At 45.5% G+C, this 11,467-nt stretch overlaps 1 protein-coding gene across 1 annotated transcript; it reads right to left on the bottom strand.

Moving 5' to 3' along the window:
- Nucleotides 1-1,377: 1,377 nt before the first annotated feature.
- LOC310747516 (uncharacterized protein) lies at nt 1,378-6,051 on the bottom strand. The gene is made up of 2 exons (XM_083581971.1): nt 3,212-6,051; nt 1,378-2,210 (listed from the first exon to the last, which is right to left on the bottom strand). Exons 1-2 carry the CDS (start codon nt 6,010-6,012, stop codon nt 2,048-2,050), a joined length of 2,964 nt encoding a protein of 987 aa, XP_083438097.1. The 5' UTR covers nt 6,013-6,051; the 3' UTR covers nt 1,378-2,047.
- Nucleotides 6,052-11,467: the final 5,416 nt, after the last annotated feature.

The raw sequence follows: 11,467 nt of genomic DNA, 5'->3' as shown, positions 1-11,467 counted from the left end.
CATTAAAAACACCAGGGGCAATTATCATTTAAACCGTTTGATCCCAATTCCCTAAGCACTGGAAATTTCAGAACAGCCTCAATATTATTTCCACCCCTCCAAGAAGCGAAAGTACTTCTAGTGCACTTAGGGGGGAAATATTAGACATATATTCCAAAAGCACAAACAGTATCCCCCCTCCCGCCAGTATTCAAACTCATGGCTTATAATCATCAATTTCATTTTGATATCTCTGGATATTTGGACTGCCTATACTGTATTTAATTTATATGTTTAAATTATGGAATAGTCTTATTGTTAATGTCAGCTAGCAATGGTGTTATTATTAGTAGTAGTAGTAGTAGTAGTAGTAGTAGTATCTTCTTTCTTTCTGTTAGATTTGCATTTTTTAAAAAGTAAAAATCCGATTGAGATTATGGTAAACTTCAGACATAGCCCAAGGGCAGAGGTAGAGGAGGCCCAGAGCTCAGATAGGGATGGAAACATCTGTCCATTTGGGGTTTCTGTTTCTCATTTTTCCCAATCTTAAACCGAGTTCTCCACACTTCTGCAGCAGTTTGCAAGGGTGGGGATTAAATCCTCATGAAAATTCATGCAACTTTCTCCTAAACACATTTCCCCCCCCCCAAAAAATTTTGAGGATGAATGTGTTTTGATTTTCACGTTGTTTTTGAAAAATGCGCATATGATATATTTGGTCCTGAATGCAATCTGAATAGCATCTCCTCCATCCCTAGCCTCAGAGCACAACAGGTTGGTTCTAACAAGTCTTGATTTCACATATCTGACATGGGAAACTGAACTTGCCAGAACACTTTTACATGATTGGGTTTTCCCCTTACAGTCCCCAAATCTAACAGCATTTATAACTGGGAATATTATATCCATTGTAGCAGGCATTTTACATTTTAGCACATTGGGTTGTGCTAACGAGGCTAAGCTTGCTGCACTCAGTTCACACCGAAATCAATAGGATTTACTTTCCCCATTGATTTCAGTGGGGTTAAGTTCAATTAATTTACGTGTCTGCAATGGATTCAGCCCAGTTACTCTTTTGGGATCGAAGTCATTGTACTAACCATCTATAATTACATACAGACAAGAAGCAGGTGTCAAGAAGAGCTATTTCAACTAGCAACCCATAAAAGCGTATCGTTCAGGATACAGACAACATTTCGAACAAATCTGAGGGAATTATATAATTTTGCCATTAGAATTTTGAGCCTTTTAGATAACAATCCTAATAACCGCAATTATTGATATTAACAATGTTTCTAAAGCTCTTCAACACCTAGTCATTGTACAGCAGCAATAAACCTTGAACGCATGCTCAGAATGTATCCCCCCCCAAAAAAATTGATTAATCCCCAACTGATATTTTTTTTAAACTCAGTTTAATTCTTTTCTTTTAATGAATTTTAAGGCAATACTGTAAGGCATCAGCTTACTAGATTCAATATTTTTATACTCCCCCCCCCCCGCCAGATAGTTAATGTGAGCCCCACAAGTCCCTGTCCAATTTCAGGCAGCATCGTTTATAAAACATTCTGTCATCCAGAGATGGAAAGTGCCATGGCATCCTTTGTTGGTGGCGGCAATCGCAGTACATGTTCTTCCTTCTGCTCCATGTCATTTTAGGTTAGTGTTTCTTAGCTAGTGGGGCTCCGCCGCCCCAGAGGCTTGTATAAAGATCTCAAGGGAGGGAATGTCTTTCTTTCTTTCTTTCTTTCTTTCTTTCTTTCTTTCGGGGATGTATTTCTAAAAAATATATTCCAAGCTAAGTAAAAACAACAATATTATTCATCTATAAAAGTATGAAATACGTTCATTTCTATTATTAAAGACAAAATGCTATTTACAATTAAAAGTCACAACATTTCAATTTATTTTTGGAAATTCAAATAAACTTATAAGAGGAGCGAGGTTTGGAGGGGGTATGTGTGTGGGATTTTTATGTTAGCTAAAAGGACGCACAGTTGAGAAGCAGTGTTGTAGGTTAACTGATCCCAGGAAGGCTAGTCACAGTGTTTTGCTTTGCGGCCGTCACCTAACAAGTCACGCTAAATTGCGTAGTGTTTTGCTCTGGCTCTCCACAGCTCAAGGCCTCGTGCAGTTTGGTCCAGAACACATTCTCAGCCTCAGGGTCCTCAGGCCATGTGAGGTAGCTCTCTTGCTTCATCAGTTTCCTTAGGCGATGATAGGGAGACAACCTAGGAAGGAAGGAAAGCAGGGCTGAGGTTTCCCATTCCTTAGCACACTGGCCATACTCCACACCCAGACGTACTCAGCGGGGTCCTCAAGAAGTGGCCCACTGGAGCAGACAAAGGCTGAATCTAAGCAAAACATCCTGCTTCCCTTGGTGGCCCACCAACTGGGGGATGTAACATAAGCAGTCAAGTACAACACTTCCTGTTTGCTAGGAGGACTTCCTGTCACACTTGGTCTGGAGCTTCCTCTCCCTGCATGTGACCAGGTAGGTGGGTGTGACCCTGGGAGACCCATAAAAGGGGCTGGTCACGCAGCCACCTCCCTTCTTCTTTCTCTTGATGCCATGCTCTCTTGATACTGATGTATTTTGCTGTCTGCTGACTCTCAGCCACCAGGACATGGGCTCATTCCCATATGGGATGAACTCAAACCTTCTTCTGTAACTCTAAGCTAAAGCCTGCCTTCAGGAATCCAACTGTGAACTGAATGTGAGTAAAATTCTTGTTACTTTTAAAAGAAGCTTCTTGTGTCTTTATTTTTTTTAGGAAGGATAAAAAGGGGACTTACCAGGAACAAAACCCAATCTGAACAAAGCCAGATTGGATTGCTTAAGTAAAGAGATTCAAACGAATCTACCAACTAGCTTCCTGCTATATATTGGGGAATGTCGCTCTGCTGCTGACTCACAAGCGTGAGTTAAGAAGGATACTATTAAATCAATATATCCTCTCCTAGTACCTACAACATTCCCACACCAGCTGCATATGGGAAGCCCACAAGCAAGGGCGCAAAGGCAGTAGCCTTCCCCAGCGTTTCTGAACATGGGGGTTAATATTAAATTGTGGTTTTATTATGATTTGTGGAATTGTACCCTCCTCTGGGGTTATTTTAAACAAAGGATAAGAAATGTTCAAAACAGAAGGAATGGATGAAATAAGACCTCCTGCTTTGGCACCCAATATTCCTGTCTCACCTTTGCGGCTGATGAACTATCCTCACTCACCTGTAGTTAGGGATTTCCTCCATAAAGACCACAACCAGAGGGTCCTCCCTGTGGTAGTAGATCTTGGAACAAGCAAGTTGGATTTCCAGCGAACACCACTCACTTTCCAAGTAATTGTCGCTCACCACACACAAGGTCTTGCGGCTCTGGCTTATTCCATTCTGAACGTTGTCTATGTAATATTCTCCAGGGGCGAAATCTCTAGGCCCGAAGCAGAGCCGCAAGCTGGGTTCTCCTTGCACTTCCAGCTTTTCCAGAACATTGTTCACCACCCATTCATGGTCCTGACTACAACAAGAAATGTAGGCATCATACTGGTATTCCTGTCCCTTTTGGCGCGGGCGCTTGAAGCCCCAGCCCCTCAGCAGGTAGTAGCCATGTCTGAGGGTCCAACCAAATTTGGCATAGACTAAAACAGTAAACAGGAAGCAAAGGGTGATCACAGTGGTGGCAATGAAGAAGTATATTCCCCTAGTCTCAAAGCAGAAGGAGAAGTCTTCATAAGCAAAGAGACGGTCAGTCGTGCCAGGGCCAAAGCAATGATATGAGCCCAGCATGGACACCTGGATATTTGGTTCCGACACAGACCAGTTTTGAAACCAGGCATTATCACAGGAGCATGTCAGGGGATTCCCAGACACATCCAGATATTTCAAGGAGGACAGCCCACCAAGCGTTTTTTTGCTGATGTTCCTCAGGTCATTCTTGCTCAGGGAGAGTTGCTCTAGTGATGTCAAACCAGAAAATATTTGTTCAGGCAAGTCCTTGATGGCACTGTCATCTATCCAGAGTTGGCTTAAGTTACCCAGGCCTTGGAAGAAATTTAATGAGGGTTTCCAAGAGTCATTGAAGGGACTGATTTCGGAGACATCTAAGGACTTGAGGCTAGTCAGGTTAACAAACGAGATGTTAAGGAACAAGAGACTGGGGTTGCCCTTCAAAGAGAGGTACTGTAGGTTCCCCAGGCCTTGGAGGACTTTGTCTGGGGGACAAATGGGTAGTCTAGGACTCTGAAAACTAAGGTCCAGCTTGCGAAGGGAGCGGAGACCAACAAAAGGACTCGGGTAATCATATTTGTTGTAAGTAAAGAGGTGGTTGTGACTGATGTCCAAGATTTCTAGTTTTTTGAGGGGTGTAAAGACTCCCCGAGATAGCTTGTAAAGCAAGTTGTGGTCTAGGTAGAGATATCTCAGGGAGTTCAGCTGGTAAAAGCCATTCCTTTTGACAGTGAGGATTTTGTTTCCTGACAGCAGGAGAGTCCCCACGTGCTTGAGCAAAAAGGCACGGGGCTTGATTAATTTGATGCTGTTATCCCTCAAGTCCAAGAATTCCATCTTACGGGCATAATGGAAGGTGTTGCGGGTGACAGCTGTGATCTGGCAGCCCTGCAGGATGAGGGTCCGCAATGCCTCCATGCCAAAAAAGGATCTCTGCTGAAGGTTGGTCAGGTGGTTCTTCGACAGATCCAAATAGCTCAAATGGTTCAAAGGACGGAAGACAGAATCCTCCAACTGGGAAATGGAATTTCTCCTTAGGATCAGGGTACGAAGCTGCATCTGCTTCCCCCAGGCGCTAGAGCTCAGCCTCAGGACTTTGCACTTCTCCAGAGAGAGGAATTCCAGGCCTTGAAATGTTTCAAAGACCCCATTTTTCAGATACTTGTACCCCGTGGTGGACAGATCCAGCCACGTGAGATTAGTGCAGGAACCCAGCTGCCTCAGTTGAGTGTCATTCATTTGAGAATGTTGGATGTCCAAAGAGGTCAAAGAGGGTAAGCTTTTGAAGAAGGAGCAAGCTGCTGACATGCTCTCATTTAATGGTGGATTCATACTGGATAAATGCAACATGGTTAGGTTAGGGAGAGTTGCATTGATAAGCTGGGAGATATCCAGGGGGTTCATGTTGAAGGACAACTCCATCAAAACAGGGGTGGCCCGAAAGGATCCAGCCTCCACTTGTGACATGTTGTTATGGGTTAGGTTGAGTTGTTGCAAGTTAGGGAAGGAGCAGTTAGACATGTCCAGCCTGGAAATCCCATTGCTGTTGAGGCTGAGGTTCCTCAGGGAAGGAAAGACAATCCAACTGGGGCTCATACATGGAGTAGAGATCTGATTGGAACCCAAGTCAAGGAAGGTAAGGTTGGCCAAGCCTTGGGTAGCTGTTGCTACCTCTTGGAGACTAGAGAGATTATTGTTGGGAAAGTGCAGTTCCTGGAGAGCCACCTGGGATATGAGGGAGCTGGGATGCAATGTGGCGATACTGTTGTGACCCAAAAACAGCTCACGCAGATTCCTGAGGTTGGACAACATGGAGGACTCCACAGACACCAGCTGGTTCCAGCTCAGATCAAGCACCTCCAGGTCCTCCAAGCTTTGGAAGGCATTATACTCAATGCCTGATATGTTGTTGTGGTCCAGGTAAAGTTCCAACAAGTGAGGAAGATGGGAAAAGGTTGTTGAGGTCAGGTGCGTCACTTTGTTGTTGGAGGCGTTGAGCCAGCGGGTGGAGTTGGGCAGCTGGAGGGTAACAGAAGTCAAGTTGGAGATGGCCTGGCCACTGCAGGTAGCAAGGCCCGGTCTGTTCGGGGAAAGAATACAGTGAGCGAGCCCAAAAGAATGAACGCCCTGATGCGGCCACACGAAGAAGACTAACAGTATGTAGAGCATCATGGAGACAAGTCTAAAATTGGGCATTGTGAGCTCTTTGTGCTTCCTGTATGTCATACTGTAGGTTTCACAGGACCAAAGGCAGTTGTTTCTTCTCCATCTTGGGTTGAGAGAACCATCATGCAGCAGCTTCATACAGAAGACGTTCAGCTCCTAAAACAAGAATATGAACATGCTTCCAGTGAGTTAAACGCAGGGTGGTGAAATGCGTAATCTAGTACACTGCACTGACATGAAGGCAGCTAGAAACATGAGATTCTTCTGCAAGGTTTACTGAGGAGGAGTGCTGATATGAATTCACTAGTCATATACAGGGGTAAACTGCCCAGGTTCCCTGCCCCTTCAAAGGCTCAGGGATACAATATGGGGGTACAGCAAATTTCTCTCCTTATTCCTAAGGCACAGCAAGGGGCCATTGTTCATGCCCCACCTATTATATTGAAAGGAGCTGCCTGCCATAGGAGGGGGGAACATCTTCTCAATGGTACTCAGGGGGATCCTGGGAAGGAGCAAAAAGTGTCCCTTCCACACTGCGCAGGCCAGTCTTTAGCAACTTCCCCAAAATATGTTAGTCTTGAATGAAGGAGAATAGCATCTAAAATGCAACAAAGGGGAAATGGAAGCAGGAGAAAACAGAGCTGTAGGTTTAAGTCAACTTTCCCCAGCCTGTTGCTCTCCTGATAATTTGGACTACAACTCCCATCAGCCCCAGCCAGCATGGACACACACATACTCTCTTTCTCTTTCCTTGCCACTGTCGCCCCTGACCATGCACTTGGCTTCTTCCTCTGAAACCAGCCCCACAGCTGCCCACACAGGAAGAAAGTGAGATGAATGGTGGTCAGCTGTTCCTTCTCCTTCATCATGTCACCACTTACTCACCCAGGGGCCAGGGCCAAGGTAGATGTGTGGAAACAACTGATCTGCACTTTTTAGAATAATTAAATAAATAGGCACCATGGGGCAGGGGTGAAGTTAAGCAGAATCCAGATGGTGGTGGGCAGAGAGGGGGGAGTTTAACCCTTGTCTTCCTGCCACCATCCTGGTTACACACAAACTGTGATTTGTATCAGGAAAGAAGCTCCCATGGGCTCCTGCTGCGGCTAACAGCAAATTGAGGTGTGTCATTTTGATCATGATCACAATGGGGTGATGGTTCCCCACCCCTGCTGCCCCTATCCTCACGGGGAGGCTGCACACATGCTAGTTACGGCATGCTAACTGCTTTTACACACCTGTAATTTTATTTAGGAAAGTGGCTTTGGGTTCAGAAGGTGCGGATGTTCAATCTCTTGGTGGGAAAACATTTCCTTGTCTGAGCCGCTGGTGAACTGCTGCCAGTCAGTTTTGACAGTCCTGAGCCAGATGGAGCAAATGGTCTGACTCTGTTTCTGTGCCCTCAGAGACAGCAGGTGGATGGGCAACAAGGAGAGAGGACCAGCAAGCAGGCTGCGCAGATTGGCAGTGGGTCCTCTGCTCTAGCCCAGCAGAACATCAACCCCTATCGCCAGCACCTGCCCCCATCCCTGGGTGCCCTCCCATCCAAAGGAAACAAAACACACCGCACAAAACCACACTTCTCTCCTCTCAGGAAAGCGAGGAGCAGCATAACAATATGCGAGGAGACAAAAGAAGCCTCCGCAAACCTCCACAGCTAAACAAAGGACCGCTTCAGACCTTGAGCAACCTCAACTTGTCAAGCGATTTGTAAATGCCACATGGGAGGAAGCTCAAGGCGGTATGACTGGAGGAATCTGAAACCGCAGGCTTGTGATCCGGTCAGAGGCAAGAAAGCAATCATTTCCAAACTCTGGAGTTTACAAAGCCTCATACTGTAAGGTCTGCAAGTCGTAATATCTCTCGCTCTTTTTAAAACACCGACTGCTAAAAGACAGTTTCAGCAGAGAGGGAAAGCTTGCCCTCTTGGGCTTTTGCCTGTCAGGGAAGCTCCTTGAGGCGAACGCAAGAGTGCTGCCATGGGCATATTATTGCACAAGCAACCAGACAGGCATGGGAAATACCCATTTTTTCCAGCCCCATCATTTCCTCTTTGCCCTTCCATTCATTCTGTTTTGCAAGCCGCCTCTGTGACTGAAGCCAAACCTCCCCACCAAACCCCGAAGGTCCTGCCATGGGCAAACCCACCTTTAGCCTTGGGTCTTTGTCTTGGGTCTTTCTCTCATCCGCTGAAGAAGCTGCTCAAGTGTGCTTCCTCCTTCTCCCATGGTACGTGAGGTTTGAGTCGAAGTGCAGCTTATTTCCTCCTCCTGTGGTCAGCCATGTGCCCCTTCACTCCCTGGGTGTGCCAGTTGGGAACTGAAACTTCTCGACAGAAGGAGGTGCGGCATGAAAAGAGGAAGAGGTGGAGCAACCCTGGGATACTTTCGCTCTCTCTTTCACCCATGGGTGAGCTTTAAAAGGAGAATCAGACAAATTCATGGAGGCTCAGGCTGTCAGTGGCTACTAGCTACAATGCGTATGTTCGACCTACGCTCTATGGCAAAGCTTTCCGAACTATGTGTTGCGACACAATAGTGTGTCGGCTGCAGTGTATAGGTGTGTCATGCGAACACTCCCCGTGCTCCTCCCGGGACTGGAAAGGGGTTGGTCCTTTGACTGCCTTGGTAGTTGGAAAGCCTCCGGGCCAGAGGCATCAGTGTACCCTATTTTATGCCTGTATTTAGTTTCTAAACTGAGGTCATCAGGCTCTAACCTTGCATTTAGGTCGCCCACCAGCAGGACCTTTGCTCCCAGATAATCTGCTAGCAGTAACCTGACATAAGAATCCAGTCTATTCCGGTTGCCCTCAATGTCAGGGGTTTTTTGCTAGTTGGGGGAATATAAACGTTAGTAAACTGCAGTTTCCCCAGGATATGAGTAGGGCCATTGCTAGGTGATCTAAGGGGGACAGCTCCTTACAGGTGGGGTTTAGGCATAGTGAGATCAGGATGCAACACCCCTCTTTAAGCCTCCCTGGTCCTCTGCCTGTGACTGCTCTAACTGAAAGGGGTTAATTTAACCTCTGCTTTGCTAGTAAAACTGAATTGCTGTTTTGCAAAATGATGGATGTCTTTAAAAAGTGTGTCACCAGCATAAAAGTATGGGAAGGTCTGCTCTGTGGGGCAGTAAGGTTCTGAACACCAGGTGCTGGAAACCACCATACCCTCCAAGTGCCCGGATTTTCCACACACAGTTCTGGAATTTCAACGGAGCCCAGCAACAGAAGTGTGCAGCACCGGGTGTTGAAATTGTGCGCCCCTAACAATTTTGCAAGAAAATGGACTGCAAGAAGATCAAACCTATCCATTCTGAAGGAAATCAGCCCTGAGTGCTCACTGGAATGACAGATCCTGAAGCTGAGACTCCAATACTTTGGCCACCTCATGAGAAGAGAAGACTCCCTGGAAAAGACCCTGATGTCGGGAAAGATTGAGGGCACAAGGAGAAGGGGACGACAGAGGATGAGATGGTTGGACGGTGTTCTCAAAGCTACCAGCATGAGTCTGACCAAACTGCGTGAGGCAGTGGAAGACAGGAGTGCCTGGCGTGCTCTGGTCCATGGGGTCACGAAGAGTCGGACACGACTAAACGACTAAACAACAACAACAAATTTGCACCCAAGGGAACCACCCCTGTGCTGTCGCCGCCCACGCTATGACACGATGTTTTCAAGACTCTGGGCTTAATGGTCATGTGGTTGGATTCTTTAGATGATAATATGCATTTCTTTTTTTAAAAAAATGATATTTATTAGAATTTCAAAAAGGTTACAAAAGTAAAAAACAAATAAAAATAGAAAAAAGAAACAAAAGATACAAAATACAGAAAAAGAAATAAAAACAGTTAAAAATAAATCCATCTTTCAATGTCTTGCCTTTCATTCACTTATTTCCCTGGCCTCCTCACACCTCCCTTTTTTGTATTCCAGTTCAAGTGGTTACTTCAGCAAATCCTTTCCCTCTTTATTTTTATCTTAATTCTTTATCTTAATATATTATAACTTTACATTTTCACCTGTTAATCATCTATTTTTACATACCCTTTTTTAACATTACTGCTAAAACCACTTAATTTCATTCCGACATCATTTTAACATTCTTTAATTTTACAATGTTTCTGTAAGTAATCTTTAAATTTCTTCCAATCTTCTTCCACCGACTCTTCTCCCTGGTCTCGGATTCTGCCAGTCATTTCCGCCAATTCCATATAGTCTATCACCTTCATCTGCCATTCTTCCAGGGTGGGTAGATCTTGTGTCTTCCAATACTTTGCAATGAGTATTCTTGCTGCTGTTGTCGCATACATAAAGAAAGTGCTATCCTTCTTTAACACCAATTGGCTGACCATGCCCAGGAGAAAGGCCTCTGGTTTCTTCAGGAAGGTATATTTAAATACCTTTTTCATTTCATTATAAATCATCTCCCAGAAAGCCTTAATCCTTGGGCACGTCCACCAAAGGTGAAAGAATGTACCTTCATTCTCCAACATTTATTGTCGGGCAAATGATAGATTTTGGCAAGCTTGACTGGTGTCATGTACCACCTATATATCATTTTCATAAAATCTCTCTTAAGGCATTACATGCCGTAAATTTCATACCTGTGGTCCACAACTGTTCCAAGTCAGCAAACATAACGTTATGTCCAACATCTTGTGCCCATTTAATCATAGCAGGATAATATGCATTTCTCCACTTACTTCAAAACATGGTTACCTGGCCCTGCTGCATTTGGGGGGCTTCCTTCTCCTGCTAAGAGAGGCCTTGGACATCTGCCCGAAATCCTACCCTGAGGGCACCACTGTGCAGGCAGGATTATAGCAAGCAGACTGCAGCCCTCAGCAAGGTGTGGCAGGGGCAGCTCAGGCAGTGATCCCTGGTATTGGAATTGGGGTGCTACGAGCATGTTCCATGGCTCACCCTACCAGGCCTAGATCTAGACCTCAAGTTCTGCAGTAGGCCTAGCCTTTTTTCCTAACCTTTTTGCTTTCCCTTGCCAGCTCCAAGTGCCAGAGACAGCCAGCAGGGGGCAGCGTAAAACCAAGATGCACCCATCTTACCAGGACACATTGCGGTAGAGATACAGGATTGGCAGGCAAGTCCTAGGTCCTGGACTTTCACTACAGGGGGCCTGGACAGTGTCCCATGGGAAAAGCGAGTCGCCCAGAGCTGGCATTGCGTGGCTGGGAATCCTGCCAGCCCTGGAAAGCAACAATAGCAGGCATAGCCAAACCTCCTGCCAAGCTCTGCCAGGGCCGCTTATGCCCAACTTCCAAATCCATTGCTGTTGGAAACCAACTGTGTTACATCTCATGTATTCTCCAGCCAACCTATACTGGTCAATGATATCTATTTCCTAGACTTGAACCTTCAAGATCAGAGTTCAAATGCTGATTTGCAGACTTTGAAAGTTTGTTTACACAGCACAGCAGATTTTCTTGTGTGCAAGTTTTACCACTTGTACATACCAAGTGTGAAGGGAGGCACGTCTCTAACCACATAGGATTTTTTTTACTACTGTTGTACTACGATGATTAAATTTATTAGTCACTTTATATGTAAGGCCCCACCCGTTGCTGGAATGTGTCCTTT

The sequence above is a fragment of the Podarcis filfolensis genome (assembly GCF_964270895.1).
Source record: "Podarcis filfolensis genome assembly, chromosome: 13".
NCBI lineage: Eukaryota > Metazoa > Chordata > Lepidosauria > Squamata > Lacertidae > Podarcis > Podarcis filfolensis.
This window is presented reverse-complemented; position numbering and strand designations above follow the sequence as displayed.